The sequence below is a fragment of the Rhinopithecus bieti genome, unplaced genomic scaffold (genome assembly GCF_001698545.2).
Source record: "Rhinopithecus bieti isolate Rb0 unplaced genomic scaffold, ASM169854v2 scaffold_7681, whole genome shotgun sequence".
Lineage (NCBI taxonomy): Eukaryota > Metazoa > Chordata > Mammalia > Primates > Cercopithecidae > Rhinopithecus > Rhinopithecus bieti.
In genome coordinates, this window is record NW_016806571.1 from 5,641,164 (window position 1) to 5,669,084 (window position 27,921).

General features: G+C 39.8%; 2 protein-coding genes across 9 annotated transcripts in view; one reads left to right on the forward strand and one right to left on the reverse strand.

The window, feature by feature from the left end:
- RBKS (ribokinase) overlaps positions 1–26,916 on the reverse strand; it is a 114,007-nt gene extending 87,091 nt beyond the window's left edge. For 4 of the 6 annotated variants that reach the window (XM_017877003.1, XM_017877004.1, XM_017877006.1 and 1 more), the window contains exon 1: positions 26,777–26,915. In XM_017877003.1, coding sequence (XP_017732492.1) covers positions 26,777–26,865 — 89 coding nt within the window. In that variant the 5' untranslated portion in view covers positions 26,866–26,915. Of the gene's footprint in view, positions 1–8,448; positions 9,568–26,776 lie in introns of all 6 variants that reach the window. The other 2 variants (XM_017877007.1, XM_017877001.1) reach the window with 2 other exon arrangements.
- A 108-nt stretch (positions 26,917–27,024) lies between these two features.
- BABAM2 (BRISC and BRCA1 A complex member 2) overlaps positions 27,025–27,921 on the forward strand; it is a 460,475-nt gene continuing 459,578 nt past the window's right edge. For 2 of the 3 annotated variants that reach the window (XR_001886531.1, XM_017876997.1), the window contains exon 1: positions 27,135–27,362. The gene's annotated coding sequence lies outside the window, so the exon portion shown is untranslated. Of the gene's footprint in view, positions 27,363–27,921 lie in introns of all 3 variants that reach the window. The other variant, XM_017876999.1, reaches the window with a different exon arrangement.

Here is a 27,921-nt window from a genome sequence, read left to right on the forward strand (position 1 = left end):
TTTTTTTTTTTTTTTTTTTGAGGTGGAGTCTCACTCTGTCTCCCAGGCTCGAGTGCAGTGGTGTTATCTGGGCTCATTGTAACCTCTGCCTCCTGGGTTCAAACGATTCCCCTGCCTCGGCCTCTCGAGTAGCTGAAATTACAGGCACGCACCACTACGCCCAGCTAATATTTTTTGTATTTTAGTAGAGATGGGGTTTCACCATATTGGCCAGGCTGGTCTTGAACTCCTGATCCACCTGCTTCAGCCTCCCAAAGAGCTGGGATTACAGGCCTGACCCATGGCGCCTGGCCTGATTTTTTTTTTTTTTTTTTTGAGACAGAGTCTGCTCTGTTGCTGAGGCTGGAGTGCAATACAAAAATGGCTCACTGCAGCCTCAACTTCCTGGGCTCAGATGATCCTCCCAACTCAGCCTCCTAGACAGCTGGGACCACAGGTGCACACCACCACCTCCGGCTAATTTTTTGTATTTTTTTGTAGGATGGGGTTTTGCCATGTTGCCCAGGCTGGTCTCAAACTTTTGGGCTCATGCGATCCTCCTGCCTTGGCCTCCCAAAGTGTAGGGATTGCATGTGTGAGCCACCGTGCCTGGCTGATTTATGTTTTTTAAAAGGAAAAAGATGGCCAGGTGCGGTGGCTCACACCTGTAATCCCAGCACTTTGGGAGGCCGAGACGGGCTAATCATGAGGTCAGGAGATCAAGACCATCCTGGCTAACACGGTGAAACCCTGTCTCTACTAAAAATACAAAAAAGTAGCCGGGCATAGTGGCGGGCGCCTGTAGTCCCAGCTACTCGGGAGGCTGAGGCAGGAGAATGGCGTGAACCCGGGAGGCGGAGCTTGCAGTGAGCCGAGATCGCGCCACCGCACTCCAGCCTGGGCGACTGAGCAAGACTCCGTCTCAAAAAACAATAAAAATAAAATAAAATAAAAAAAAAAGGAAAAAGATATATGTATATGTTCTCCCATGATATGTACATGCATAAAAAGTGAAAAGTTAAATGACAAGTATTCACAAAGAAAGGTGGGGACTAAAAGTTCATGTTTTACTTTATATTCTCACGTACATAAACACATACGACAAGAATATTTCAGCATATTATACGATACCACTTGTCACTACTTCAGATTCATGTGGCCTCTGCCTCATTTGCTAGCCACCAGTTCTTCGTCAGCACTAGCTGGCTTCTTGCAGGTGTCACCTAACAGAGCCTTACTGAATGCTGCTGTCATCCCACCCCTGGGCTTCTGTCTCTTCAGACTGTCCTGAAGGACTAAGCAGCCAGTGGTCAACTTGCAAATGTCAAATACCTTTGTATACGCTCTTCCTTCTTCCCTGTCCCCTGCTCTTGACTCCTGGGTTATGGTGCTAATCGAGTACGTGCACTTAAGCCTCTGTCTTATGCTCCAGTTTCTGTTAAACCCAGACTAAGACAGTTTATGGCTGATTTAATTTTTTTTAAAGTAAATAAACTGAAGAGTGGAGAGAGCAACTAGAAAGTTAGTTACAAACAGGCAGAAGCATTTCTGAATTATAAATCCTAATTTACTTTGAATTAGACTTTCCTATCTTTCTTCCTTATTGAAATCATGGAATTATGCTCAGGTTCAAGAAAGCATCTGCACAAAGCACTGTCTCCTGGGATGAAAGCATTACTATGATTTGTTCTAATTTTAAAAAAAGAGGTTTAACAGAGTGTCAAAGACAGAAAATTAAATTGCTCAAATTAAAAGAAAAGGAAACAGTATTAGTAGAAATACGCTGTTACTACCATTTAAAGGTAAAAATAGTGTAAATTTCTGAATGAGGGAGAAAACCTGAACAGAGAAAACCATGCCTAAGAAATATATTTGAATTTAAAACAAATACATAGCTTTTAAAACGCCACAATTGTCTGTAGGTTGGATTGAAAGGAACAGTGATAAATGTTCATACATGGCCCTAGTCTTCCCTGCCATGAGAGGCCACGTGGTTAGAGCCTGGGTGTGCCAGGCAGGAGGCCTGAGCCACTTACTGATTGTATTACTTTTGACAGCTTTTCTCTCTTTGAACCAGCTTCTTCTCTTGCAAAACAGGTTTAATAATACTTGTCAACTCCTTAAATGCCTGGGTTTTGTGCTCTGAGTTAATTCACTGACAGGTGTTACCAGAACAACTTATCAATTGCTTTTAACTTCTTGACAATGATGTGGTTTTTACAGATTCTCAGAGATTATTCAAACCAAAGGAAGGAATGACCCGGTTATACGGGGATGAGAAGTCTTTCAACCAAAGAGGTCACACTAATATTGGCTTCAGCCAAAAGACATCAAATGTGTTGCTTTTTGGCTTTTGCATTGATCTTTTCTCCTTTTGGCTGCAAGCTTCTGACAACAGAAGCCTCTATAACAGGAGATCGTACTGTTAGTTATTACTCAATTAAAATTCATTACGCTAATTTATTATTCTTACTGCCTGTATTCTTCAACCATATCTGTTCTTCTCGGCATTTGTATAGGCCACATTTAAAAGGCTGAGAGTAATTTCAAAATCAAGTTAGTGACATCTATTTCTACCTCCGTAAAAAAAAATTCCCAACTAAAAATTCATTCTATGTTCCCTAACCCTTCATTTGGAGACATATATGTTATTTATTTAAGGTAACGAAACATAAATTATGCTTTATACAGTTTTTAACTGATCTTGATTTCTAACCCATTTCTTTTTATTTAAGAGACAGCTTCTTGCTCTGTTGCACAGGCTGGAGTGCAGTGGTATAATCACAGCTCACTGTAACCTCGAACTCTTGGGCTCAAGCGATCCTCCTGCCTTGGCCTTCTGATTAGCTGGGACTACAGGGGCACACAACCATGCCCAGCTAATTTTTTTTTTTTTGTAGAAATGGGGTCTTGCTATGTTGCCCACGCTACTCTTGAACTCCTGGTCTCAAGCAATCCTCCCGCCTTGGCCTCCCAAAGCACTGAGATTACAGGCATGAAACTCTTATCTTTTCCTAGCTAAAATGTCTGCGACAAAAATGTCATTTTGTCTGAAGATGCAGCTACTCTGGAATTTGTACAGTGGACAAACAACACTCTAGCAGAAGTGACCAGTCTTTCAGAGTGTCATATCCTTGACCCCTATTTAAAATTTATGTATGTGTGAAAAAGTGTACCAGGCAATGAGAGAGACAATAAAGATTAGTACATTATGGTATTCTCCCATGTTACAGTCTTACAGGGCTGACTTCATTCACATCTCTGCTCAAATGTTACCTCTTTAGAGAGGACTTCCCAGACCACCTTACAGGAGACACCCCTTCTTGATATAATTTTTAAGTATTGACTTATTCATTCTGACAAAAACAAACAAACAAAAAAAACAAAACCACCAGGTTTTTGAATCAGAGACAGCATTTAAATACTTACACTTTAGTTCTACAGTCCCCCACAAGGTTACGTGATAAGAATAACTCCCCAGTAATGAATTTTGGAGCCTATGTAGGACATTTCACACACAGCTGCTGCTCCTTCTCCCCTCTGGGGTGGGGGAAGAAGCAGCTTGCATCACCTGCACATGACCTACTGACCTTTGCTTTGTAAACAAAACATCTCAGGGGGAGAAGGGGAGGGTTTCTAGGTTTACAACCCCTAGCATGAAAACAAATTATCTTGGGGAGAAGTCTCTGAATCTCTCCACAGGTCTTTAACTTCCCAGGCTTGTTTGCCATTCAAATATTCTTCAGGCTGGGCGCAGTGGCTCATGCCTGTAATCCCAGCACTTCGGGAGGCCAAGGCGGGTGGATCATGAGGTCAGGAGATCAAGACCATTCTGGCTAACATGGTGAAACCTCATTTCTACTAAAAATACAAGAAATTAGCCAAGCATGGTGGCGGGCGCCTATAGTCCCAGTTACTTGAGAGGCTGAGGCAGGAGAATGGCATGAACCTGGGAGGTGGAGGTTGCAGTGAGCCAAGGTTGCGCCACTGCACTCCAGCCTGGGTGACAGAGTGAGACTCCTTCTTAAACAAACAAACAAAAAACATTCTTTAATCCGGTGCCAGAAATCTTTGCTCAGAAAGTCCTGATCATGCAGAAACATGAAAACATTCATGAAGCATTACTTCCCAACAATTTTCTTCGTAGCAATATCACTATATGACATTACAATACTCATTTCCTTCTTCTTTTCCTGCTTTCTTTTGGATTAACTGTATTCCATTTCACGTTCCCTGTTTGTGTGTTATAGTCTACCTCTCTCCTCCTCCTCCTCCTTTTTTTCTTGTAGAGACAAATCTCAGTAAGTTGCCCAGGGCTGGTCTCGAACGCCTGGCCTAAACTGAGCCTCCTACCTTGGCCTCTCAAAGTGTTGGGATTACAGGCATAAGTCACCATGCCTGGCTGATTTTTTCCCCCCTATTATTTTAAAAGTGGTTGATCTAGTGTTTAGAATACGCATCTTACACTGATCACACTTTATTTTCAAACAGTACCATACTACTTTACTTAAAAATGTAATCTACTTTACGTATTCTTCCACTTCCTCTTCCTAACCTTTGTGCTACTGTCATACATTTTACTTCCACATGATGTAAACCTCACAATACTATGTTACTACTTTATTAATTTAAAATGTCAATTGCCTTTTAAAGAAATTAGGAAGTGAAGAAAAAGTCTTTGTATTTACCCATATATTTACCATTTCTGAGGGTCTTCATTCCTTTGGATGGATCTGAGTTTCCATCTGGAATCATTTTGGTTCCACCTAAAGGAACTTCCTTTAACATTTATTATAGTGTGAGTTTTCTGGTGATAAATTCTTTTATTTTCCTAAAAAGTCTTTAGGAAGTCTTTATCTTTCCCCTTTATATTAGAAAGATATAGAATTCCATGTTGACAGTTTATTTTTCAAGCACTTTAAAGATTTTATTTTCTTCTGACTTACATCTTGTTTCTGACAGGAAGTCTGCAGTCAATCTTTGTTCCTCTATATGTAACGTGTGCCTTTTTTTCTTAACCTCTGGGTGCTTTTAAGAGTTTCTGTTTATAACTGATTTGTAGGAATCCGATCACAATGTGCTCTGATGTGGTTTATATCATGCTCATCCTGCTGGATGTTCATTGTTTGCATAGTTTGCATCAAGTTTTAAAAATTTTAGCCATTATTTCTTCAAATGCTTTTAGTGCCTCTCTGCTTCTCTCTCCTTTTATTCTTAGACTCCAATGACATACATGGTAGACTGTTCCACAGGTTACAGACACTGTGCATTTTTTTCTCTGTTGCTTCAGTTTAGATAATCTCTTTTACTAGTTTTTCAAGTTCACTTATCCTTTCTTCTGTCATGTTCACTCTATTAGGCTCATCCAGTGAATTTTTTATTTCAGATATTGCATTTTTCATTTTTTAGACCTCTAATTTGGTTCATTCATATATCTTCCATTTTTCTTGTGTTCATCTTTTCTTTAAGTCACTGAGCACATTTGTAACAGGACTTTTAAAATCCCTTTCTCGCTGGGCGTGGTTGCTCATGCCTGTAATCCTAGCACTTTAAGAGGCTGAGGTGGGAGGATTGTTTGAGCGCAAGAGTTTGAGACCAGCCTGGGCAACATAGTGAGACCTTGTCTTTACAAATAATTTAAAAATTAGCTGGGTATGGTGGCGTGCACCTGTGGTCGCAGCTACTCGGGAGGCTGAGGTAGAAGGATTGCTTGTGCCTAGGAGGTTGAGGCTACAGTGAGCTCTGATTGCACCACTGCATTCCAGCCTGAGTGACAGAGTAAGACCCTGTCTTAAAAAAAAAAAAAAAAAAGGCTTTTTGCTAATTCCACCATCCCTGTTTTACTGTGTTTATTTTGAGTGAGTGGTTTTTCTCCCCACTCTTGGTTATAGATCACATTTTCCTGATTCTTTGCATGTCTAGTGATCTCTGGATGCTCACTAGTTGTTCCAACATGGGCAGAAATAAATATTTTTGAATGAATGGTCTACAGCTTAAAAGACATTATATAGAAAGTTGAGATGACAGATGCCTAATAAATAATACAGATAAATAATATAGAGATGACAGGTACATAATAAATAATACAATGGGGTGAGAGCAGGGCAAAAGTGCTATGTATGACAGATGCCCAAGGGAAAAAGTAAGCCAGTTACGAAATTTCCAAATTGGAAATGAAGTTATGTGACAGGAGTCTTTATAAACTTAGTTGGGAATATGGTCAGAAAAGTGGGGACAAAAAGGGGCACATCCTTTTTATTCTTACAATATAGCATGGAAGGCTGAGTATACAAGGTGTTGGGAGAGGCTTATCACTCAAAATATTAAACATACACATAAAAATTAAAATACCACCTAAGCTCAGCAAATCTTTTTGGATAATTATATGTACATCTCCTTACTTCCAGCTGAGAACAGTCCTAGAAGAAGAAAAAAAGTTGGATAGGGTGGTGGGGAATGAGCTAATTTTGGAATTAGAGATAGCAAGAGGCGAGGGCAGGCAAAATGTATATGTATGTATAAGGGATTAGGAAGTGGGGATTGGACAACTATTGCCATTTTGGATGGCAAAAGGTATGTGTACAAGAACTGGAAAGTGGGAAAATCAGAATGCTGAAAAACAGAGCAGAAAGGGTTTGGTGGAACAAAGTCATTTGTCAAAAGTTCCTGATGACTTGCTTTTAAATTCACTGAAGACAAGAAAAGTATGCATTTGTAAAATAATAGAAATGACAGTGACAAATAACTACAAAACCAATATTTTATTTTGTATTTTGCCAATTAATTATAGTAAATTTTAAATTCTAGAATGACTTCTGTCACTACATTATAATTATCTGGGTTACATCTTTTGCCATCTGTTCATGTAGTTTAAAGAAATAAAACAGATTTTAATTTTATCCTAAGCAAAATACAATTAGAAGGATAAATCAGCATAAGAAAAAATAATGTAATCTGGAATCAATTACTAAATTTTAATTTATCTACTGTTTTTGGTGATCATGTATAATCAATAACTCATGATGTTATTTTGAGCTTAACAGGCATTATCATCAGTTTTAGGGAGAAAGTGAGAATTCAAAAAGTATTAGCTTATCAAAAAAACACATAGCTGTTAGGGGTTGAGCGAATTTTTAATTCAGCTATTCTGACTCCATTGCTATAGTTTTTAACCACAATATGCTACTTTCTTTGGCAATTGGTATTCTTTCAATTTTGACTATAATGTTGGATATTCAATAGATAAAACACACAAATATTTACTTAACAGTCATTTATATAAGGGCATAAGAAACAATAATTCTATACTAAAAACGACCTATATTTCATCCCTTTCCACCACTTCTTGTTTTGAGTGTGTCACTAGGTAATGTTACAGAGGAAAGAATGGTGGCTTTCCCGGTGGTCTCTTGACACTGTTCATTCTTAAAATCTTACTTATATTTCAAATATCTTTGCATAGCCTATTCTGTAGGCCTAAAGGTTCTTTCCTTTGCTTCTCAGTTGAGCTAATCCATTCAAATCCTTTAAAATTCAACTCAGACAGTCATCTCCTTTGGGGGTCCTAATATAGTAAGTCCAATGGAAATAATACATTAATAATGGCAGATATTTCCAGAGGACTTATTATATGATAAATACTGCACTAAACACTTTCTAACTATCAATTCACTTAACCATTACAATAATCCCATGAGAAAGTTATTATTATTTTCATCCTAGTTCACAGATAAGGAGAATGAAAATCAGAGAGATTACAAAACATATCCATGTTCACCCAGTTGAAGATGGCAGGGCCAGAATTCAAAGCAAGGTTGATCTGACTCCAAAACTTACAAGATATTATCCAGAAATGTACCTAAAGCCTTTGGACCGATTTATATTTTAGGATTTTATAATGTATCGTGTAATTTTTATTTAATAGTAATTATACTTCTGAAGAACGTTGGTGTTCTACAAGCTGAACTAAGATGTTGAGATGGAAAGGTCAAATAGTGGTGCTCCTTTCCTACTTAATTCAGAAGGCATTAAGTGAATGGACACAATGTTATCAAATTTAACTTTTCTTCTTAAACCCCTGCGTGCAGTATTCTTTATGTAACCTATAGTCTAGCAGAAGAGAGCACACAATTTCATGGGAAGTATGAATATAGTTAACTGAAGTTTAATGTTCTGTGGTATTCCACAAAAAGCATGACTTACTTGTGCTCTACAGCAGTGGTCCCCAGCCTTTTTGGCACCAGGGACCGGCTTTGTGGAAGACAATTTTCCATGGATCAGGGGAGGAAATGGTTTCGGGATGATCCAAGCACATTCCATTTATTGTGCACTTTATTTCTATTATTGTTACAATGTAATATATAATGGAATAATTATACAACTCACCATAATGTTGAATCAGTAGGAGCCCTGAGCTTGTTTTCCTGCAACTAGACGGTCCCATCTGGAGGTGATGGGAGACAGTGATACCTGAAGTGTGTTGTTTATGTCCAGTATACTCCATAATCTCATTCTGGTTGCTGTTACTGCAGAAAACCCTGCTCACAAAGACAGGATGTTGGAAATGGAAGCAAGCTTTTCAGGGCTTTTGGGGCAATCTCTGGATATTCTGCCTTGACTTCAATCTGGACTGTATGAAGATGTGAAGCTGTTTCAACATAGTTTCAAGGCCACTGTCATTTGCGATTTCAAGCAGTTGGTCCTCCTCCAGCACGGACAAAGTCGATTCACCTTGGCTTATCCACAAATGGGTTGCGGATCCATTCCTTCCCAGTTTGGGGGGTCTTTTGTGGTTGGGAAGTAATGCTTAAACTCCTTTGAAAGCTGAGATATGTGATCATGTACCAGCTGAGGGAAAGAAGGCCCTGGCTCAGTCTCTTTCAAAATCTCTGCTAATGTTTGAAATATGTCAGAAATTCCAGGGTTCACTTGTCACCCCCATAATTCCAGTTTGGTTTTGAATGTGGCCCCTTTATCTGACAATTCGAACACAGTCGTTGTTCTCCCTGAAGTGACAGATTTAGTTCGTTGAGCAGGTTGAATATGTCACACAAGGAAGCAAGGTTTGCAACCCATTCTGTGACACTGAAATGTGCTGCCAGTGGTGACTGTTTTTCTCAAAGAAATCTCTGGAGTGGCTCTTGTAACTCAAAAACTCTGATTAGTGACCTACCTTTAGAAAGCCATCTCACTTCTGTGTATAAAAGAAGACATGTGTGCACTGTGCCCACCTCCTCATAGAGCTGTGCGAAGGAGACGTGAGTTAAGGGCATGTACTTTAATGTGGCTGATAATTTTAATCACATCCTGCAAAATGCTGTTAAGTTCAGGTGACATTTTTTTGCTATCCAGCATTTCTCTATGGATGACATGGTGTGTAGACTCACATTCAGAAGCAACCTCTTTGATCTGAGTAGTGAAACCAGAAAGCTGTCTAGCCATGGTAGCCACTCTGTCCACACGTATACTCACACAAAATGACCAGTTCAGTTTTCCTGACGTGTAATCATTCAAAGACTTGAACAGTTCTGCAGCTGTGGTGTTGGTTGGCAACAAAAGTGCACATAACATATCCTCATGCACATCCTCCTGAAAAAAATACATTACACAAAACAAGCATTGTTGCCTTGTTGTCAACATCGGTAGACTCATCAACCTGGACTGCATACCACAGTGACTCACTAATCCACTCTAGCAATTGTGCCTCAATGTCCTCTGCTATTTCATCAATTTGTCTAGTTATGGTGTCAGCCGAATGAGGAACTTGTGCCACCTTTTGGACTGCAGCCTCTCCTAAAAGTTCATGACAAATGTCTTTAGCAGCAGGCAAGGTCAACTCTTCATCAACAGTAAAGGACTTCTTAGCTTTAGCGATGCGTTTAGCCACTGACAATGATACTGTCAGTACAGACACATTTGATGAAGCTGTGGCCTTCAATGATTGCTTCTGTTCTTCCCGTTCACTTTTTTTTTTTTTTTTTAAACTCCAAAGGCTTGTCTTTTAATGCGCAGTGCTTGGTCTCCATGTAGCAAAGCAGTTTTTAAGGTTTCATGGCTTCGTTGGATAGCCAGTTACCACATATTATTCAAAGCAGGTTTGGAGAATGTGAAATCACCTATTGCAATGCACCCATAATTTAAATAGGACTCTCGGCATTTTCTTTTAAATGCAGCTTTCATTTTGTTGCCAGTCTTAAAGTCTTCTGCTGTCTCATCACTGGGTCTTTCCCCCCCTTTCAGAGAAGCTCTCCAGTGACGTTTATTTTTTACTCATTTTGGCTAGGATTAGCTCATTGGCTTACCAAAACTGTGACTGAGACAAGTGTGCAGCATGAGAAAGAGGCATGGTAAATAAAATAATGGGTGGGCCATGTGTGGGCTAAAATAACTGTTGGATTCTGACTTAAAGCCTGCTACCAGATGCAGCTGTACAACTGAAGTACATCAACTCACTTGCCACTATAAAGTTAAGCCTGCTACCAGATACAGCTTAACTGTCACTTGCCATTCACTGATAAGGTTTTGACATGAGTCTGCAAGCAGTTGACTTATTATGGTTTCTGTGCAGTCAAACCTCTCTGCTAATGTTAATCTGTATTTGCAGCTGCTCCTCAATGCTCCGCCTTAGATCATCAGGCATTAGATTATCAGCAGTGCACAACCTAGATCCCTTGCATGTACGGTTCACAATAAGGTTAACGCTCCTATGAGAATCTAATGCTACTGCTGATCTGATAGGAGGTGGAGCTCAGGAGGTAATGTGAGCAATGGGGAGTGGCTGTAAATACAGATGAAGCTTTGCTCACTTGCCTGCCACTCACCTCCTGCTTTGCAGCCTGGTTCCTAACAGGCCACGGATCAGTACTGGTCTGTGGCCCAGGGTTTGGGGACCCCTGCTCTACAGCCTTAATGAGTTTGAAAAATAGTGTTCTAAAGAGCGGTGTATTGTAACATAACACATTTAAAATAAATTCAAATAAATCAGAACTCCCAACAAATGTGACTGGATTACATTCTCTAGTAAAAAGAAAAAAGTATCACAGTTATAAAAAAATTAATAAATCAAGCCAACAAAAGGCTAAAATCCAGGTATATGCTGTTTATGAGACACAATGAAGGGAGAAAAGAAAAATAGACAGGACAAGATATACAAGGCAAATAGCAACTAAAATAAACCTGGATAGCTTTACCAATATTAGCCAAAAATTAAAAAATAAAAAAGCTTAGGGCAAAGACAGATAAAATATGGCAACTCGCTTTAATCAAAAGGTTAAATTCATCAGCACCACAGGAAAGGGGGAAAAACGGTTAAACTCGGCAGGAAAATGTAATAATTCAAGTCTAAATATAACCAATAAAATAGCTGTAAAATACATAAAACCAAAATAAATATAACAACAACAAGAAATTGTCAAATCCACCATCACGGTAGGTGATGTTAATACAATTCCCTAGGTAAGGGACACGTCAAGCAGACAGAAAGTCAGCCTAGCTTAATGAATGTATATAAAACACCACAGTTGAACACCCAACAAACAAAAAACATGGTAAGAAGGAAGCAATCTGTGGTGGAAGCAGAAGCTTGAATGGATGCAGGGGTGTAAAGGAGACCAATAAGGGCAAAACACTGGCAGGGTTGGGAAGGAGTAGGTGCTATACTCGCAGAGAAAGCCTGCAAATAGAGAGAGGAGCGAGGGTATGGAGCACACATGGGGAGGACAGTGGGGCCAGCGTAATGATGGAGCACTGGGGTAAAAATTCAACAACAATCCATTTCCTAGGAACCTTCCCTGGTTCCTGCTCTTCCTGAGACCTGGCTGTTAAGCTAATTCTGGGTCCCCTTGCAAGCAAGTATCCATTCTTGAAATAACTGAAATGATCCTCTGCTCATTACAACCCAAAGAACTAACCGGTTAAATAATGCAGTTTCCTGGCTGCAGCTGTCAGTAGGGTGAAAGTTCTGCTGGAACCAGGGTCCCCACACAGCCATTCTACATAGCTGCTATTCTTGGGCAACTGTGGCATGCCAGCATTCCCTCCTTCCCTCCACAAATGTTCACTGAGTAACTACTTTGAGCAAGGTACTGTGATAGTTTGAAATAGCTTAAAAGAAACATTTTAGATAATATTCTGTTTTCTTTATGGTCTTGACAGAATACCAAAGAACTGCTTATGATTTTCATTGAGACAGCCTGAAGGACTTTAAAATCGAGTTTCTAAAAGATTTTTGGCAGAGTATTTGGTTGAAAACTTAGGTAACTAAAAATGTAGATCTGTGTTTCTCACTTCAAAATGAAGATTTCTAACTCAGAAAAAACCAATATTGTTGCTATAACAGTATATGAATTGTAACTTTTAAACTGATGGTAAAAGGCAGATGTAAAATATAATTTGTAAAGGGTACTTAAAAAACTGTTGCACAAATTACTTTCTGCAATGCTACAGAAGAATTGCATTCGAAGATATTTTTGACTATGGAAGACAAGCCAGTACCTAATATGTGATGTATTTGGGAAACAAACCAAAACAAACAAACAAAAAAAAAACCAAAACACCCTGAAACAAAAAACCCCAAACCCAAAGCAAAAACAAAACTCTCAGCTTTTATTTAGAAAACACATCAACCATATACAAACAGAGATAATTTATAGCAGCCTTCTGCATGTATACAAGAAACACTTCAAGTCAAACTAGTGATATAAAAATCATAAAGAAGCTAAAGTAAGGCAGATGGAAATATTTTAAATGCTCATATGAAGAATTTGAGGTCTCAAAAAAATGTCTTCAATCAGTCGTCATAAGACGAACCTTATACAATTCAAAGAAACCTTGTCCTTGAAGATAATATGACAAAAAGGTAGTTCATTACTGTGTAGAAAGTACTAAACAGTGATCAAAATTGTATTTAATGAAGCGCATCTTGATTTAGTATGAAAACTATGGAAGAAACTGGAATAATCTCAGATCGTTTTTGTGATACTCAGTCCATTCTCAGCATATATTTGTTACAGTTACTACATTCCAGACTCTGTGTGAAGTTCTGGAGATATTCAGACCCTGTCCTCACTTAGCTTACAGTTTAGTTTTAACATTGTACAATCACTGTCAGAATGGAGGAAGATGCAGCCACTTAACTAGGAGGCAACTGTCCTGGGCGGAACTCACATAATTCAATAACTGATATTCACTGGACAGCATCATGTGATACAATGTGTCAAGAATGAAGACTCTGTATTACCACAGTGGAGAGACTGGATAACCAGGCACGATGCCACTTAGACACTGATGTGTTTATCTGTGCCAATCATGATTCCCCTTGGTCAGGAATAACTCCAACCCCTTTCTCTTAAAGGTTAATTTCTCCAAATTGCTACAGTATTTTGTCACATTCTCTCTACTTCATAGTTCCTGCTTTTATCAGTAAGTCACTTTTTCTCTATCCCTGTGGCACATTAAAATTTACGGGGAATTTAAAAAACAAAAACTGATGCCTGGATTTCCTCCCTGGAGAGTCTGGTTTAACGGATTCTAAATGGCAACCAGGGTTGAGAATCTCTCTCTTCCACATTTCCACAATATTTTATGCTAGCCAGAGTCTTAAAATTCTCCTTTCACTCTTACACTATTAGTTTCTTTGCCGCAGAACTCTTAACCAGCATCTTTACGTTTTTTTTTTTCTTTGAACTCTCTTGTTTAAAATCTTAAGGAGTGTTCAACAGAAAAATGGACAAAGGATCCGTGGCCGGCAACTCACAAAAGAAACACAAATAACTAACAAACATCTGGAAAACATTCGACATCTCCTTTTATAATCAAACATGAAAACATTTATCATCTCTCAACTAGTAATGTGTTCGTTAAAAATCCAGGAAATAGGCCTTTTCATACACTGTGAGTAGGAGTGTATTTCAGAAGAACTTTTATGAAGGCAAATTGCCAATATATTTCAAAAGTTTAAAAAATGTTATTTCCAGCCAGGTATGGTGTCTCACGTCTGTAATCACTGCACTTTGGGAGGCCAAGGTGGGCAGATAGCTTGGGGTCAGGAGTTTGAGAGCAGCCTGGGCAACATGGCGAGACCCTTGTCTCAACCAAAAATAAAATACAAAAAATTAGCTGGGCATGGTGGCATGCACCTGTAGTCCCAGCTCCTCAGAAGGCTGAGGTGGGAGGATTGATTGAGCCTGGAAGGTCAAGGCTGCAGTGAGCTGCGATCGCGACACTGCATTCCGGCCTGGGTGACAGAACTAGACCTTGACTCAAAAGAAAACAAAACACAAACAAGAATGTTATTTCCTTTGACCTAGAAATTCCATCTCTAGGAATTTACCTAAGGAAACAGACATGAGTCCAAAAGATAAGTGTTCAAAGAAGTTCATCATGGCAAACAGAAACAACTTAAAAGCACTTATTTAGGGCACTGAATCAACAAATTTTTGTATCTCTACGTAACAGAGTATTAAATGGCCACAAAAATGATGCTGCTGAGACTGAGGAGACTGAGGAAGGCAGAGAAGGTATGAGGTTTACTGAGCTTGCCTGTACAGACACATTTTTCCTCTTGCACAAACATATACTTAGACATGACAGATATACATGCATACGGTGATGCAAAATTGCATAAGAGGACATAAAAGAGGGACTACAAATGAGAGACAAAACAAAAAAATAGTCTAAACTGAAATAGGAAAAGGGAGGCTTGGTGACTAAGATGAAGAATAGGGACTTTACAAAGAAAATGCAAGAAACTAAAAGGAAAAGCAATGTTGCTGTTATGGAAGACAATATGATGGGTCCCCCCAAAAATTAAACATAGAATTACCATATGATCCAGCAATCCCACTTTTGGGTATATACTCAAAAGAACTGAAAACAGGGGCTCAAACAGATATTTGTACACCCATGTTAATAAGCAGCATTGTTCACAATAGCCCAAAGGTAGAAGCAACCCAAATGTCCATTGACAGATGAATAAACAAAATGTGTAATGTACATAAATGGAGTATTTTTCAGCCTTAAAAGGAAGAAAATTCTGAAACATGCTACAACATGGATACATTTTGAAAACATTATGCTAAGTGAAGTAAGCCAGTTACAAAGACTCCACCTATATGAGATACTTTGACTCCAATTATACATATGGTAGACTGTTCCACAGGTTACAGAGGCTCTGGGCATTTTTCCTCTATGCTTACATTTAGATAATCTCTATTACCATGTCTTCAAGTTTACTTACCCTTTCTTGAGGATGTTATGCCAAGTGGAATAAGTAAGTCACATAAGGGCAAAGACTGCATGATTCCACTTATATAACGTACCTAAAGTAGTCAAATCCATAGCGATAGAAAGTAGAATAGTAGTTGCCAGGGGCTGAGGGGAGGAGGGGATAGGGAGCTATTGTTTAATAAGGACATCATTTCCGTTTAGGAATATGAAAAAAGTTTTGGAGATGTTTAGTGGTGATGTTTGTAAAAAAAATGTGGAGGTACTTAATGCTAATGAATTGTAAATTAAAAACGGTAAATGTTATGTTACGCATATATAATAAAAATGGCAGGTCTGAAAAAAATTCTAAAGGACAATAATAGTAAGTACTCTGATACTGATAACTGCAATATTAGCTTTGTTTTCTTTTTCAAGGAAATTGGTCCTTACTAGCACTTCTGAACACTTTGTCTCCTGCAAATCCAGTACATGTCAAACTTCTGAAATGCTACTCAAAACTTCACAATAACACAATGTGTTAGTATTTGAGAGCCAAAAGATAAAAACTTTAATCCTGGCTCTAATCTTAATTAGGTATTAGCTGGGGGAAAATCAGTTAATTCTTTCTAGACTTGTGCTTCCTATATTTAAAATGAATAGGGTGGTCATTTCAACACAAAAATGAACTCAAGTTTCTTTGCTACTCAGATATTCTCTAGTTCCACAGTACCTAAGATCCCCTACAACAATTTACACATTATAAATATCTTTGTTACATGGGTGGTTGAGCTTTGCGTAGTTTTTTAATTCCTTAAGAATGTTGTACTGGTATATGGAAGATTCTATTTCGTATTTTAACATTCTATTTTATGTTTATATCTTCTGCCATTTCATTGCCTCCATTTAATATTTGCAAACTTTTTGAGTTAAATTTGTCATTAGCGTCTCCATTACAATTATGAAAGAATACCTGTATTTTTTCTTAAATCTCAAAACCAAATTAGGACTTTTTTCCCCTAGAGAGAATCTGACTATCTCTTAATTATTTGATAACATTTATTTTGATTTTTAAGGAATATAACTGCCCCTCCCCAATAAAAGTAGTAAGCATGGAATGCTGTTGTTCTATTAGATGGGATTCTTTCCAAGGACTCTACCTTCTAGGTCTTGTCAATGTGGGAAAGTAAAGTTTCAACATTAGTGTTTTCTTATAAAAGATCAGAGAGCAAATGCTTGATTCATGCCCACTTTACTAGACAGTTGTTTCCAACTATTTTAGCCCCTAAATATTTCTTCTTTTCTTTTCTTTTTTTGAGACAGAGTCTTGCTCTATTGCCCAGGTTGGAGTGCAGTGGCATGATCTCGGCTCACTGCAAGCTCCGCCTCCCGGGTTCATGCCATTCTCCTGCCTCAGCCTCCTGAGTAGCTGGGACTACAGGTAGCCCGCCACCACGCCCGGCTAATTTTTTGTATTTTTAGTAGAGACGGGGTTTCACCGTGTTAGCCAGGATGGTTTTGACCTCCTGACCTCGTGATCCGCCTGCCTCAGCCTCCCAAAGTGCTGGGACTACAGGTGTGAGCCACCGTGCCCAGTGCCCCTAAATATTTCTTTAGGCTTTTTCCTCTTTTTGATTCCCAGCACTACTGTCCTAGTTTGCACCATCATCGACATTTGTAAGTACTATTGCTTTACCTTTTAAACGGGTCTTCCTGTCTTCAAGAAGAATGCCTTTGATGCCTTCAAAACATTGGCTTCTTTTAAATCTGACTTTAGCACTAAGTGAACTATGTGAAATATAAATCTGGCTGTCATTCTTGTACTTTGAGCCCTTCACTGGTTTCCAGGGCCTACAGAATAAAACCAAAGCACCTCAGCATGGCTGATTAGGCCTTTCATCACCACTGTATATCTTGATGTTCTAAGATCCAAGGGTTGCTGCCTCAGCATGTACCATGCAAGCACCTGCATGATTTTGCTTCTGTGTGTAACCCCAGGTAGTGGAATGTCTTCCTTCCCCTTTTTTTCTGGGTTAGCACCTGCTTATTTTTAAAAATTTGGCTCAGGGGGCATCTCTTCCAGGAAGTTTTCCCTGTTCTCTCGCATAACCTGCGGGCACTTACCACGTCATACTATAATAATCTCTTTTTGTGTCTGCCTTCTTCTTTGGACTCTAAATTCCATAAGAGTAGTGCTATGGTTCAAATGTTTGTACCCTCCTAAACTCATGTTGAAATTTAATTGCCAATGAAATGGCACTGGCAGGTGAGACTTTTAAGTGGAGTTTAGGTCATGAGAGCTCTGTCCTCATGAATGAATTAATGCCATTATCATGGGAGTGAGTTTGTTATCAAGGGAGTGAGTTCCTAACAAAAGGACAAGTTTAACCTCTTTTTACCTCTCTCTCTTCCCCCCCACCCCCTTTATTCTTCTGCCAAGGAATGGCACAGCGATTTCACCAGATGCCCTTGATCTTGGACTCTCCATTCTGGAGAGAACCATTAGCCAATACATTTCTGTTCATTATATTTAATGAACAGAACTTAAAGGGGATATTACCACTGACCCCACGGAAATACAAATAACCATCAGAGAATATTATAAATCCCTCTATGCACACAAACCAGAAAGTTGAGAAGAAATGGATAAATTCCTGGACACATACACTCTCCCAAGACAGAACCAGGAAGAAACTGAATCCTTGAATAGACCAACAATGAGCTCCGAAATTGAATCAGTAATAAATAGCCTACCAACTAAAAAATAGGCCAGGAGCAGAAAAATTCACAGCCGATTCTATCAGATGTACAAAGAAGAGCTACTACCATTCCTACTGAAACTATTCCAAAAAACTGAGGAGGAGGGACTCCTCCCTAACTCATTTTATGAGGCCAGCATCATCCTGGTACCAAAACCTGGTACAAGAAAAAAAGAAAATTGAATCCAGCAGCACATCAAAAAGCTAATCCACCATGATCAAGTAGGCTTTTCCCTGGGATGCAAGGTTGGTTCAACATATGCAAATCAATAACTGTGATTCATCACACAAACAGAACTAAAGACAAAAATCACATGATTATCTCAATAGTTGTAGAAAAGGCTTTCCATAAAATGAACACCCCTTCGTGTTAAAAACTCTCAATAAACTAGGAATTGAAGGACCATATCTCAAAATAATAAGAACCATCTATGACAAACCCACAGCCAACATCATACTGAATGGGAAAAAGCTGGAAGCATTTCCCTTGAAAACCAGCACAAGACAAGGATGCCTCCTCTCGCCACTCCTATTCAACATAGTAGTGGAAGTCCTTGCCAGAGTAACCAGGCAAGAGAAAGAAATAAAAGGCATTCAAGTAGGACGAAAGGAAGTCAAACTATCCCTGTTTGCAGACGACATGATTCTATACCTAGGAAACCCCATAATCTTGGCCCAAAAGCTCCTTAAGTTGTTTAACAACTTCAGCAAAGTCTCAGGATACAAAATCAACACACAAAAAATCACTAGCATCCCGATACACTAACAGTCAAGCCAAAAGCCAAATTAAGGATGCAATCCCATCCACAACTACCACATACAAAAAATAGAAGGCCTAGAAATACAGCTATCCAGGGAGATGAGATATCTCTACAATGAGAACTACAAAACACTGATTGAAGAAATCAGGGATGACAAAAACAAATAGAAAAAACATTCCATGCTCATGGACAGGAAGAATCAATATCATTAAAATGGCCATACTGCCCAAAGCAATTTATAGATTCAATACTATTCTTATTAAGCTACCATGACATTCATCACAAAACTAGAAAAAAGAATTTTAAAATTCAAACGGGGCTGCACACGATGGCTCACACCTGTAATCCCAGCACTTTGGGAGGCTGAGGTGGGTGGGATGCTTCAGCTCAGGAGTTTGAGACCATCCTGAGCAACATGGCAACACCCCATCTTTGGAAAAAAAAATACAGAAATTAGCTGGGCATGGTGGTGTGTGCCTATGGTTCCAGCCACTCGGGAGGTTAAGGTGGGGAGATTGCTGGAGCCTGGAAGTTGAGGCTGCAGTAAGCCATGATCACACGGCTGCACTCCAGCCTGGGTGAAAGGGCAAGATCCTGTCTTAAGAAAAATAAGGCCGGGTGCAGTGGCTCATCTCTGTAATCCCAGCACACCGGGAGGTCGAGGTTGGCAGATCACCTGAGTTCAGGAGTTTGAGACCAGCCTGGTTAACATGGTGAAACCCCGTCTCTACTAAAAATACAAAAATATGGCCAGTTGTGCTGGTGTGGGCCTGTGGTCCCAGCTATTCAGGAGGCCGAGGCAGGAGAATCGCTTGAATCTGGGAGGTGGAGGTTGCAGTGAGCCAAGACTGTGCCACTACACTCCAGCCTGGGCGACAGAGTAAGACTCTGTCTCAAAAAAAAAAAAAAAAAAAAAAAAAAAAAAAAAAAAAAAAAAAAAAAAAAAAAAAAAAAAAAAAAAAGAAAGAAAATAAAATAAAATAAAATAAAATTCACATGGAACCAAAAAGAACCTGAATAGCCAAGGCAATCCTAAGGAAAAAGAACAAAGCTGGAGGCATCACACTACCTGACTTCAAACTATGCTTCAGGGCTGTAGTAACCAAAACTGCATGGTACTGGTACAAAAACAGACACATAGACCAATGGAACAGAACAAAAAGCCCCAAAAATAAGGCCACATACCTACAACCATCTGATCTTTGACAAAATGGACAAAAACAATCAATGGAGAAAGGACTCCCTATTCAATAAATGGTGCTAGAATAACTGTCTAGTCATGTGCAAAAGACCAAAACTGGACCCCTTTCTTACACCAAATATAAAAATCAACTCAAGATGAATTAAAGACGAATGTAAAACCTGAAACCATAAAAACCCTGTAAGACAACCCAGGCAATACCATTCTGGACATACTACACAGCTGTTAAAAAGAACAAGATCATGTACTTTGCCAGAACATGGATGGAGCTGGAGGCCATTATCCTTAGCACACAAACGTAGGAACAGAAAGCTAAATACTGCATGTTCTTACTTATAAGTAGGAGCTAAATGATGAGAACACCTGGACACACAGACATGAAGAATACACACTGGGGTCTACCTGAGGGTGGAGGGTGAAAGGAGGGAAGAGGATCACCAAAAATAACTAATGAGAACTAGGCTTAATACCTGGGTGACAAAAACAATAATAATAATACCTGGGTACCACAAACCCACAAGACGAATTCACCTATATAATAAACCTGCACATGTACCCCTGAACTTAAAAGTGAAAAAAAAAAATTACCCAGTTTTAGGTATTCTGTTATGGCAGCACAAAAGGGACGAAGACAAGCAGTAACAGTGTTTTCCGAACTGCAGTATTCTTAGTGTTTAGCACACTACAAGTATTTCAATATTATAAACAAGTCATCAAAATACTAGAGCAAAACTCATCACAAAGTCCACCTTACTTTGTTCTCCTTGGAATACAGACATGAAAAGCCTCAGGCACAGAGAGCTGGCAAAGGAATAGATTGCTAAAGGAACTGCTTTGTAATAGTACACAGTAGGTGCTTTCTTTGTCATACGCTTTTTTTTTTTTTTAAGAGACAGAGTCTCCTCACCCTGTTACCTAGGCTGGTCTTAAACCCCTGGGTTCAAACAGTCCTCCCACCTCTGCCTCCCAAAGTGCTGGGATTACAGGCATGAGTCACTGCACCCAACCATAATTTTTTAATGTATATTTTCATTAAAGGGACCTAGCAAATTTCCCATGAATGGGAATGGACAAAAACAATCAATGGAGAAAGGACTCCCTATTCAATAAATGGTGCTGGAATAACTGTCTAGCCATGTGCAGAAGACCAAAACTGGACCCCTTTCTCATATCAAATACAAAAATCAACTCAAGATGAATTAAAGATGAATGTAAAACCTGAAATCATAAAAACCCTGGAAGACAACCTAGGCAATACCATTCTGGACATAGGACAGGCAAAAATTTCATGGCAAAATGCCAAAAGCAATTGCAACAAAAGCAAAAATTGACAAATGAGATCTAATGAAATTAAACTTTTGATATTTGGGAACACAGTTGATAGAACTATGTTTAACAAAACACTAATTTAATAAATGATTGGTAACTTATAAGCAACTTTTCAGATCAATTTAAGAAGCAGAAAGAATAATGAAGGATGACATTATATTCCTCCAATACTGGGAAAGCATGATACTTTTTGGATCAATATTCCTTTTTTAGTTTCTGAAAATGTGACTGTAAAAGAGATTTCTCTGTTCTAAATACGACCAGCCAAGAGGCTTCTTGACTCTCTAACCTGTGTCCCAGTTAGAAAGCACTGTATTATGTCAAACAAATATAAACTTTGATAGGTACAGTATAACTCTTTTTGATTTTGTATGTTTAACAGGGTCTCAGTCTGTTGCCCAGGCTGGAGTACAGTGTGCAATCAAGGCTCACTGCAGCCTCAACCTCTGGGTCTCCAGTGATCCTTCCACCTCAGCCCCCCAGTAGCTGGGACCACAGGCTCGTACCATTACGCCCAGCTAATTTATGTAATTTTTGCAGAGACGGGGTTTTGCCATGTTGCCCAGGCTGGTTTTAACTCCTGAGCTCAAGGGATCCACCTGCCTCGGCTTCCCAAGTGCTGGGATTATAGGCTTGAGCCACGACTGTGCCTGGCCATACTTTTTTTTTTTCAAGTAATCTAGGTCCAATGCTTCATCCACTTTGGATCTAAAAGCTTCTAAATTCACTTATTCCACTATCCAATTAAACCTTTTGAAAATTAGGCACTTATTTCCTGATTTGGCAGGATTAAATTTAGATGCTTGGGTGAACATGAGTCTTATCTCTCAAGCCATCACTTTTAATTGGCAGCATGTAAAAAGATAACACAGAGTTTTAGTTGACATCAGAGTCTATTGCCATGGAAATATAAACATAGGTTTGTATTAAGCTTGTCTCTAAGCAAGTTTTAGGACTGTAGAGAGACAGGAAGTCAATTTTATTAAAAATTTATCCTCTAAATGTTGTAGTGCCCTAGGAGATCAGACCCTCAGTGATCTCATCCAGCCTCATGGCTTTAAATATCATCTATATACTGATGACTCTGAAATTTCTATCTCCGGGTTGGAACTCTCCTTTGAACTCCAAACTCTTGTATCTGTCTTCTTGACCTCTTCAGTTGGATGTCTAGCAGGTACCTCAACCCTCCCATGTCCACTCTGTGCCCCTGATACAGCCCTCTCCCACCCAACTTTCTCTGCACACAATCTTCTGCATTTTAGTAGAGGTCAATTTCCTCTTCCAGTTGCAGAGGCTGTAGCACTTAGAGTAATCCTTGACAGATCTCTTACTCTGCAGCATATCCTGTCAACTCTACTCCAAAAATGTAATCAAAAGATGCTTTCTCTCTACTTGCACTGCTTTCCAGCTACCATCATTTCTTGCTCAGACTGTTGGGAGTGACTCTCAATTTGTCTCCTTGCTTCTGTATTTGTGTTCCTTCATGCTATTTATTCTCACATAGCCCTTAGAGAGATCCTATTATAATCAAAATAAGATTATGCCACTCCTCTGCTCAAATCCTCCACTGGCTTTTCATCTCATGCAGAGTATGACTCAATGTTCTGTAATCACTGATTGCTCTCTCCTGACTCCTTTTTTCTTCTTCAGCCACACTGGACTCCATGTTCTTCACTGAACAGGGCCTTCGAGTATGCTATCCCCTCTGCCTGGAATGCTCTTCCCTCAGACTATGACTTGTTTTCCTTCCTCCTTTAGGTCTTTACTCTAAATGACCTTTTCAGTGAGGCTTTCTGAAGCCAGTAATCTAAAGTTCCTATTCCCATCCCTCCTTACATGTTTAATTTTTCTCCTTAGCTTTTATCTAACATACTGTGTATTTATCTTATTTCTACTGATATTGTCTTACTAGAATGTAAACTTCATGAGGCAGGGACTTTTGTCTGTGTTTTCACTGCTGTATCCTCTGCATATTGGGAAGTGCTTGGCACACACTATAAATTCAGTAAGTATTTCTCGAATGAATAATTGAAAATATGGGTGATACAGGTCATAAAAAAATAAGGATTACTAATGAAAGCATGATTAATAAAGGCCTATGAGCCTAATGTCTAAAAATGTTCACACTTTTTTTTTTTTTGGGGAAATCTGTCTTTGGAAAATCTTTGACTTTATATCCCGTAAGACCAGGGTTCATTTCTTGTATCTTTGTAATGTGTAACTTTAGAGATGAGTATTCAAGAAGGAAGAGGATAATGAGAAAAATATAAGTGAGTATTAAATAATTTCAATTGTTTGTCATGCTGTATGAGCTAATGATTTTTAAAAATTATTACTACATAGGACTTACTACTCATAGCTGACTGAAATTAGAAATGAAAAAAACGGTTATTCATTGATTGAATTAGCAGTGTCTGGCACACAGTAATGTAATATATAAAGTAAGTTGGGCTTGGATGCCATCCAAAAGGGCTTAGTTATTGAAGCAGTTTTATTTCTGAAGTGATACTAAAGAATAGGCATGGGTGTCCAGGTTAGTTACAGTTAAATTTAGGAATAAGGCACAGTAATAAAGATACTATCTTTAGACTTGAAAATTATAAATCCTTAGTTGTTATTCCTTATCAGTTTATAAAGTTAACAATGAATGTACAGACTACAAGCTATCAAATGTACTGCAGATGAAAAGGGCAATAAACACTAGTCAGAGTTAGAGGTAGAATGATATAATGGAAAGATAAGAATTGGGGCCAGGCATGGTGGCTCATGCCTGTAACTACTGCACTTTGGGAGGCCAAGTAGGAGGATAGCTTGAGCCCAGGAGTTTAAGACCAGGCTGGGCAATACAGCAAGAGCTCATCTTTAAAAAAAAAAAAAATAGAAAATATGTATTTAAAAAAATAAAAAAGAAAGGTGAGGATTGGGAGACCTGGGTAGCAGCCTCTACTATGCCACTCACTGGCTGTGTGATTTGGAGTAAGTCATTGAAGCTTTCTTCCTTATCTCACCTGTAAAATGTGAGGATAGAATGATAGGCTTCAAAGAGTCTCTGAGAACTAAGTATTGCAGGATTTTTTACTTCAAGCTTAACCACTGTGGTAGCAAAAATAACATATTCTCTGCTCCCCTATCCCAAAGGATGTCCACATCCAAATCCCGAGAATTTGTGAATACGTTGTTACATGGCAAGGGGAAATTAAGGTTCCTAATAAGCCACCATAAAATAAAGAGATTATCCTGAATTATCTGGTTGGGCCTAATGTTATCACAAGCATTCTTATAATGTAGAAGAGGGAATCAGAAGACTGGGGGTCAGAGTGACGTGATGTGAGAACGACCTGAACAACCATTGCTGGCTTTGAAGATGGAGGAAGGGGCCACGATGAACCAAGGATGTGGGCAGTCTCTGGAAGGTGGAAAAGGAAAGAAAACAGAGCCTCCTCTAGAGTCTCCAGAATGGAGCCCAGCCCTGATGACACCTTGATTTTAGCCCAGTGAGACCCGTATCAGACTTCTGACCTCCAGAACTATAAAAAAATAAACTTGCGTTACTTAATTATTAAGTTTGGTAATTTGTTACAGCAGCAGTAGATAACTAAGATAATCATGATACTAACTGTAACTAGAAAAGTTGTACCCAAGTTTATCACAGATGCAGGGTTTTAAATGAAAATCCTATACTCAGATTTCTGTGAAGATCTTCAGAGTCATAAGTAATGAGAGACCATGAAAAGTTTGTTGAAAAGCTGTGGGAATTAGTAGAGAGAGTCTATACGGGAATAAAATTTTTACTAATGATTTTACTAATGATTTTTTACTAATGATTTTACCAATCATTAGTTAAAATTTGTACTAATGATTCATGTGAAGAGAAAAAACTTGGATATTTTATGAAGGAAAGAATATGGGCAAGAGGAGAAATTCTTCTCTGGGCTTCAGTTTATTTATCTAAAACTGAAGGACTAGAATAAATAATTTCCAGATTTTCTAGCTCTGAAATAAGATTTTAAAACCTGACGGATGCTAAAATTGGCCTTTGACACCACTCCCCTACCCCACCCCACAAAGTACTATAGTTATTTTTAGTATCTGATGGTCAAGCTTCACAGAAAGTTCTTAGTTTGGTAATAAGGAAACGGCTCTGAATTTTAACCCTGACACTTTTATTCAGGTAGTATGTATGAGAAAACTTACTGACTCTTGCTCTAGAAAAAGATGTACAGGCCTCTTCAACAAATGTCTCCAACTAGATTCAATTTTATGCTCTGTCACCAAAGGAAAAGTATTTTTATCTTGGCACAGTGTCTGACAAAATAGTTCTAATATTTGTGGAAAAATAAAGGTCACTGATATTTAAAATTATTTTGTTGCTTCTTCTTGTTACATAGTCTCCTACTCACCCTCAAGTTTTTCATCAGTCACTATAATTGCCTCTAGCAGTCTCTCCTCTCTACTCCCACCTTTCTAATCTCAGCGGAAATTTGGCAACACAGCTTATAAATATTTTAAGGTAAGGTTAAATTGGTTACATGAAGACCCTAGACCTAATTTTTGAGTAGAATACAGGTGGTTTGGTGCAGCAATTTGGTGACTTATTTTGATTGCCCCAAGGCTTTTTTGTTTAGTTCCACGTTCTTTAATACCCTTTGGAAAAGCAACATTTCAGGACAGATGAGGTGTTACTGTAGTATACCTGATCATTTTTATAACATAAAAGTAGCATTACATCTGAAAAGATATTAATCAAAAGACTGAACTGCAGTAATTGGAGTGGTAGGATTTTCTTGGAATATCTGAATTTATTACTACTTTTACAATGAACATACATTACTTTTATAATCAGAAAAGCTACCTTATTTTTAAAAAAAGATAAATCAGAAGGATCTGTCTACTCAGTCTAACTCAACAATTATCATTTGCCATATTTTCTATCATAATTTGATCATAGTTTTTAGTGGTTGTAAATACTGTGTTTATGTTTTTATTTTGATTCATACCTGGCTTGCTGAAAAATACGCTGTAAATATAAAATACTGCAGTAATGCCGACAATCAACATGGTGAAAGCTGACAGTCTTTTTTTACTTCTGCTCGACTCATTATTTTATACAATAAGCTCAGACGAATAATATCCAAATTGGATAATGTTACGCTTGACAAAACACTTTACTTCATTTAGTCCTCACAACAACCCTGTGAGGTAGGCACATTCTCGGAGGTAAAATGACGTAGGCAAAGTTCCCTGGCTCGTTTGGGGAAAGGCTCAGCAGCCGGGCCAAGAAAGGTCTTTGGGGAGCGCTTTTAGTAACATTAGAGCTTTCACTAAAACCTGGCCTCTTATGTCCCTTCCCCTGAGATTTACCTTTACGGACTCAAATTCTTTCATGCCGGGAAGGCAGGCTGAGGGCTGCGAAAACCTGCAGCTCATACCCAAAGCTAGCACCGTCTATCCCTGGAGACCCAGCGCCCAAGAGCTCCGCCGGGCGCATAGCGCACAGCATACCTCCTCCCGCAAGCCGCAGACTCAGTAACTCGCCCGGGACTAACCTGACCAGGTCGGTCATGCAGGAGCCCACCACTACCACCGCCGCCACCTCCTCCTGCCACTGCCTCCAGGGTTCCCCAGACGCCGTCATCGCTCAAAGGTGCTGCTGTCCAACCTGGACGCTGACCTCTGCCCTTTGCCCAACCCTGTAACCAGAGACGCCGCTCCTGCCTTCCCTAACGACGCGGGCCTTTTAGACGCCTACGCGGGTCGCCCACCTGACTGCCCGAAATCACCCCGCCCACCAAGTGTCCCATCTTCTTCCTGGAATAGTCTCCGTGCACAGCCTCACGCAACAGGGCCCTCCTGATATGACAAGACTCCGCGCTCCTCGCCACTCACGGGGCAGGCACTGAGGAAGGAACTGTCAGGCACCGCGGGGACGCCTTTCAGAGCGCCCGGCTCGTCGCGGCGCGGGGGCGCGCACGCCGCCCAGCTCTGGGGCCGCAGAGGGGGCGGGGCGGGACGTCCGGGGAGTGCGCACGCATCCGGCCCGCGGCGCGCGCGCAGGTCGGTGCGTCGGTCGGGGGCGCGCTCGGGTACCTGTACCCCACGTAGTCGCCGGTTACCGATCGGACTAAGTTCCAGGTACCTGGACTGGGGCTGGTGCGGGGAGGTTGGATCCCGAGTCGCACAGGTGGCGTGGAGAACCGTGGTTTAAATATGGCCAGGGGACTCGCCTCCTCTTCCTATGGGGAAGGCCCCCGTTCCAAAGATGCCCTTCTCATCCCCATCACGCTGATCCCCTCAAGAACGAGCCCCCAAGGCCAGATGCGTCTCTTTCTCCATATATGGCCCATCCCCTGGTCCCTGTAAACCCCGAGTATTAGTTTCTTGTAGCCTGATGAGGGGAACCATACAGTTTGGGAGAGGGGAGAGTGTCCCTTTTAAGACGTCCCCTAGAGTGGGGTGGTCATTCTTCGGGTCTGAGCTAGCTTGTTTTTCTCGAATGTTGCCCCGTGGGGGAAATTGCTTCCCCAGTGTAACTTCCCTCGTGCGCTGTATGACGTCGACGTGACGCAGCAGGATGCCACCCCTTTCCGTTCCATGACGTCAGCAGGGCACATGTTTCCGTGTTTGTCATCTGATTTTAATTGCAAGAACCTGGATGGTGCTTTAGACGTCTTTGTAATCCCCAGGCCTCTCA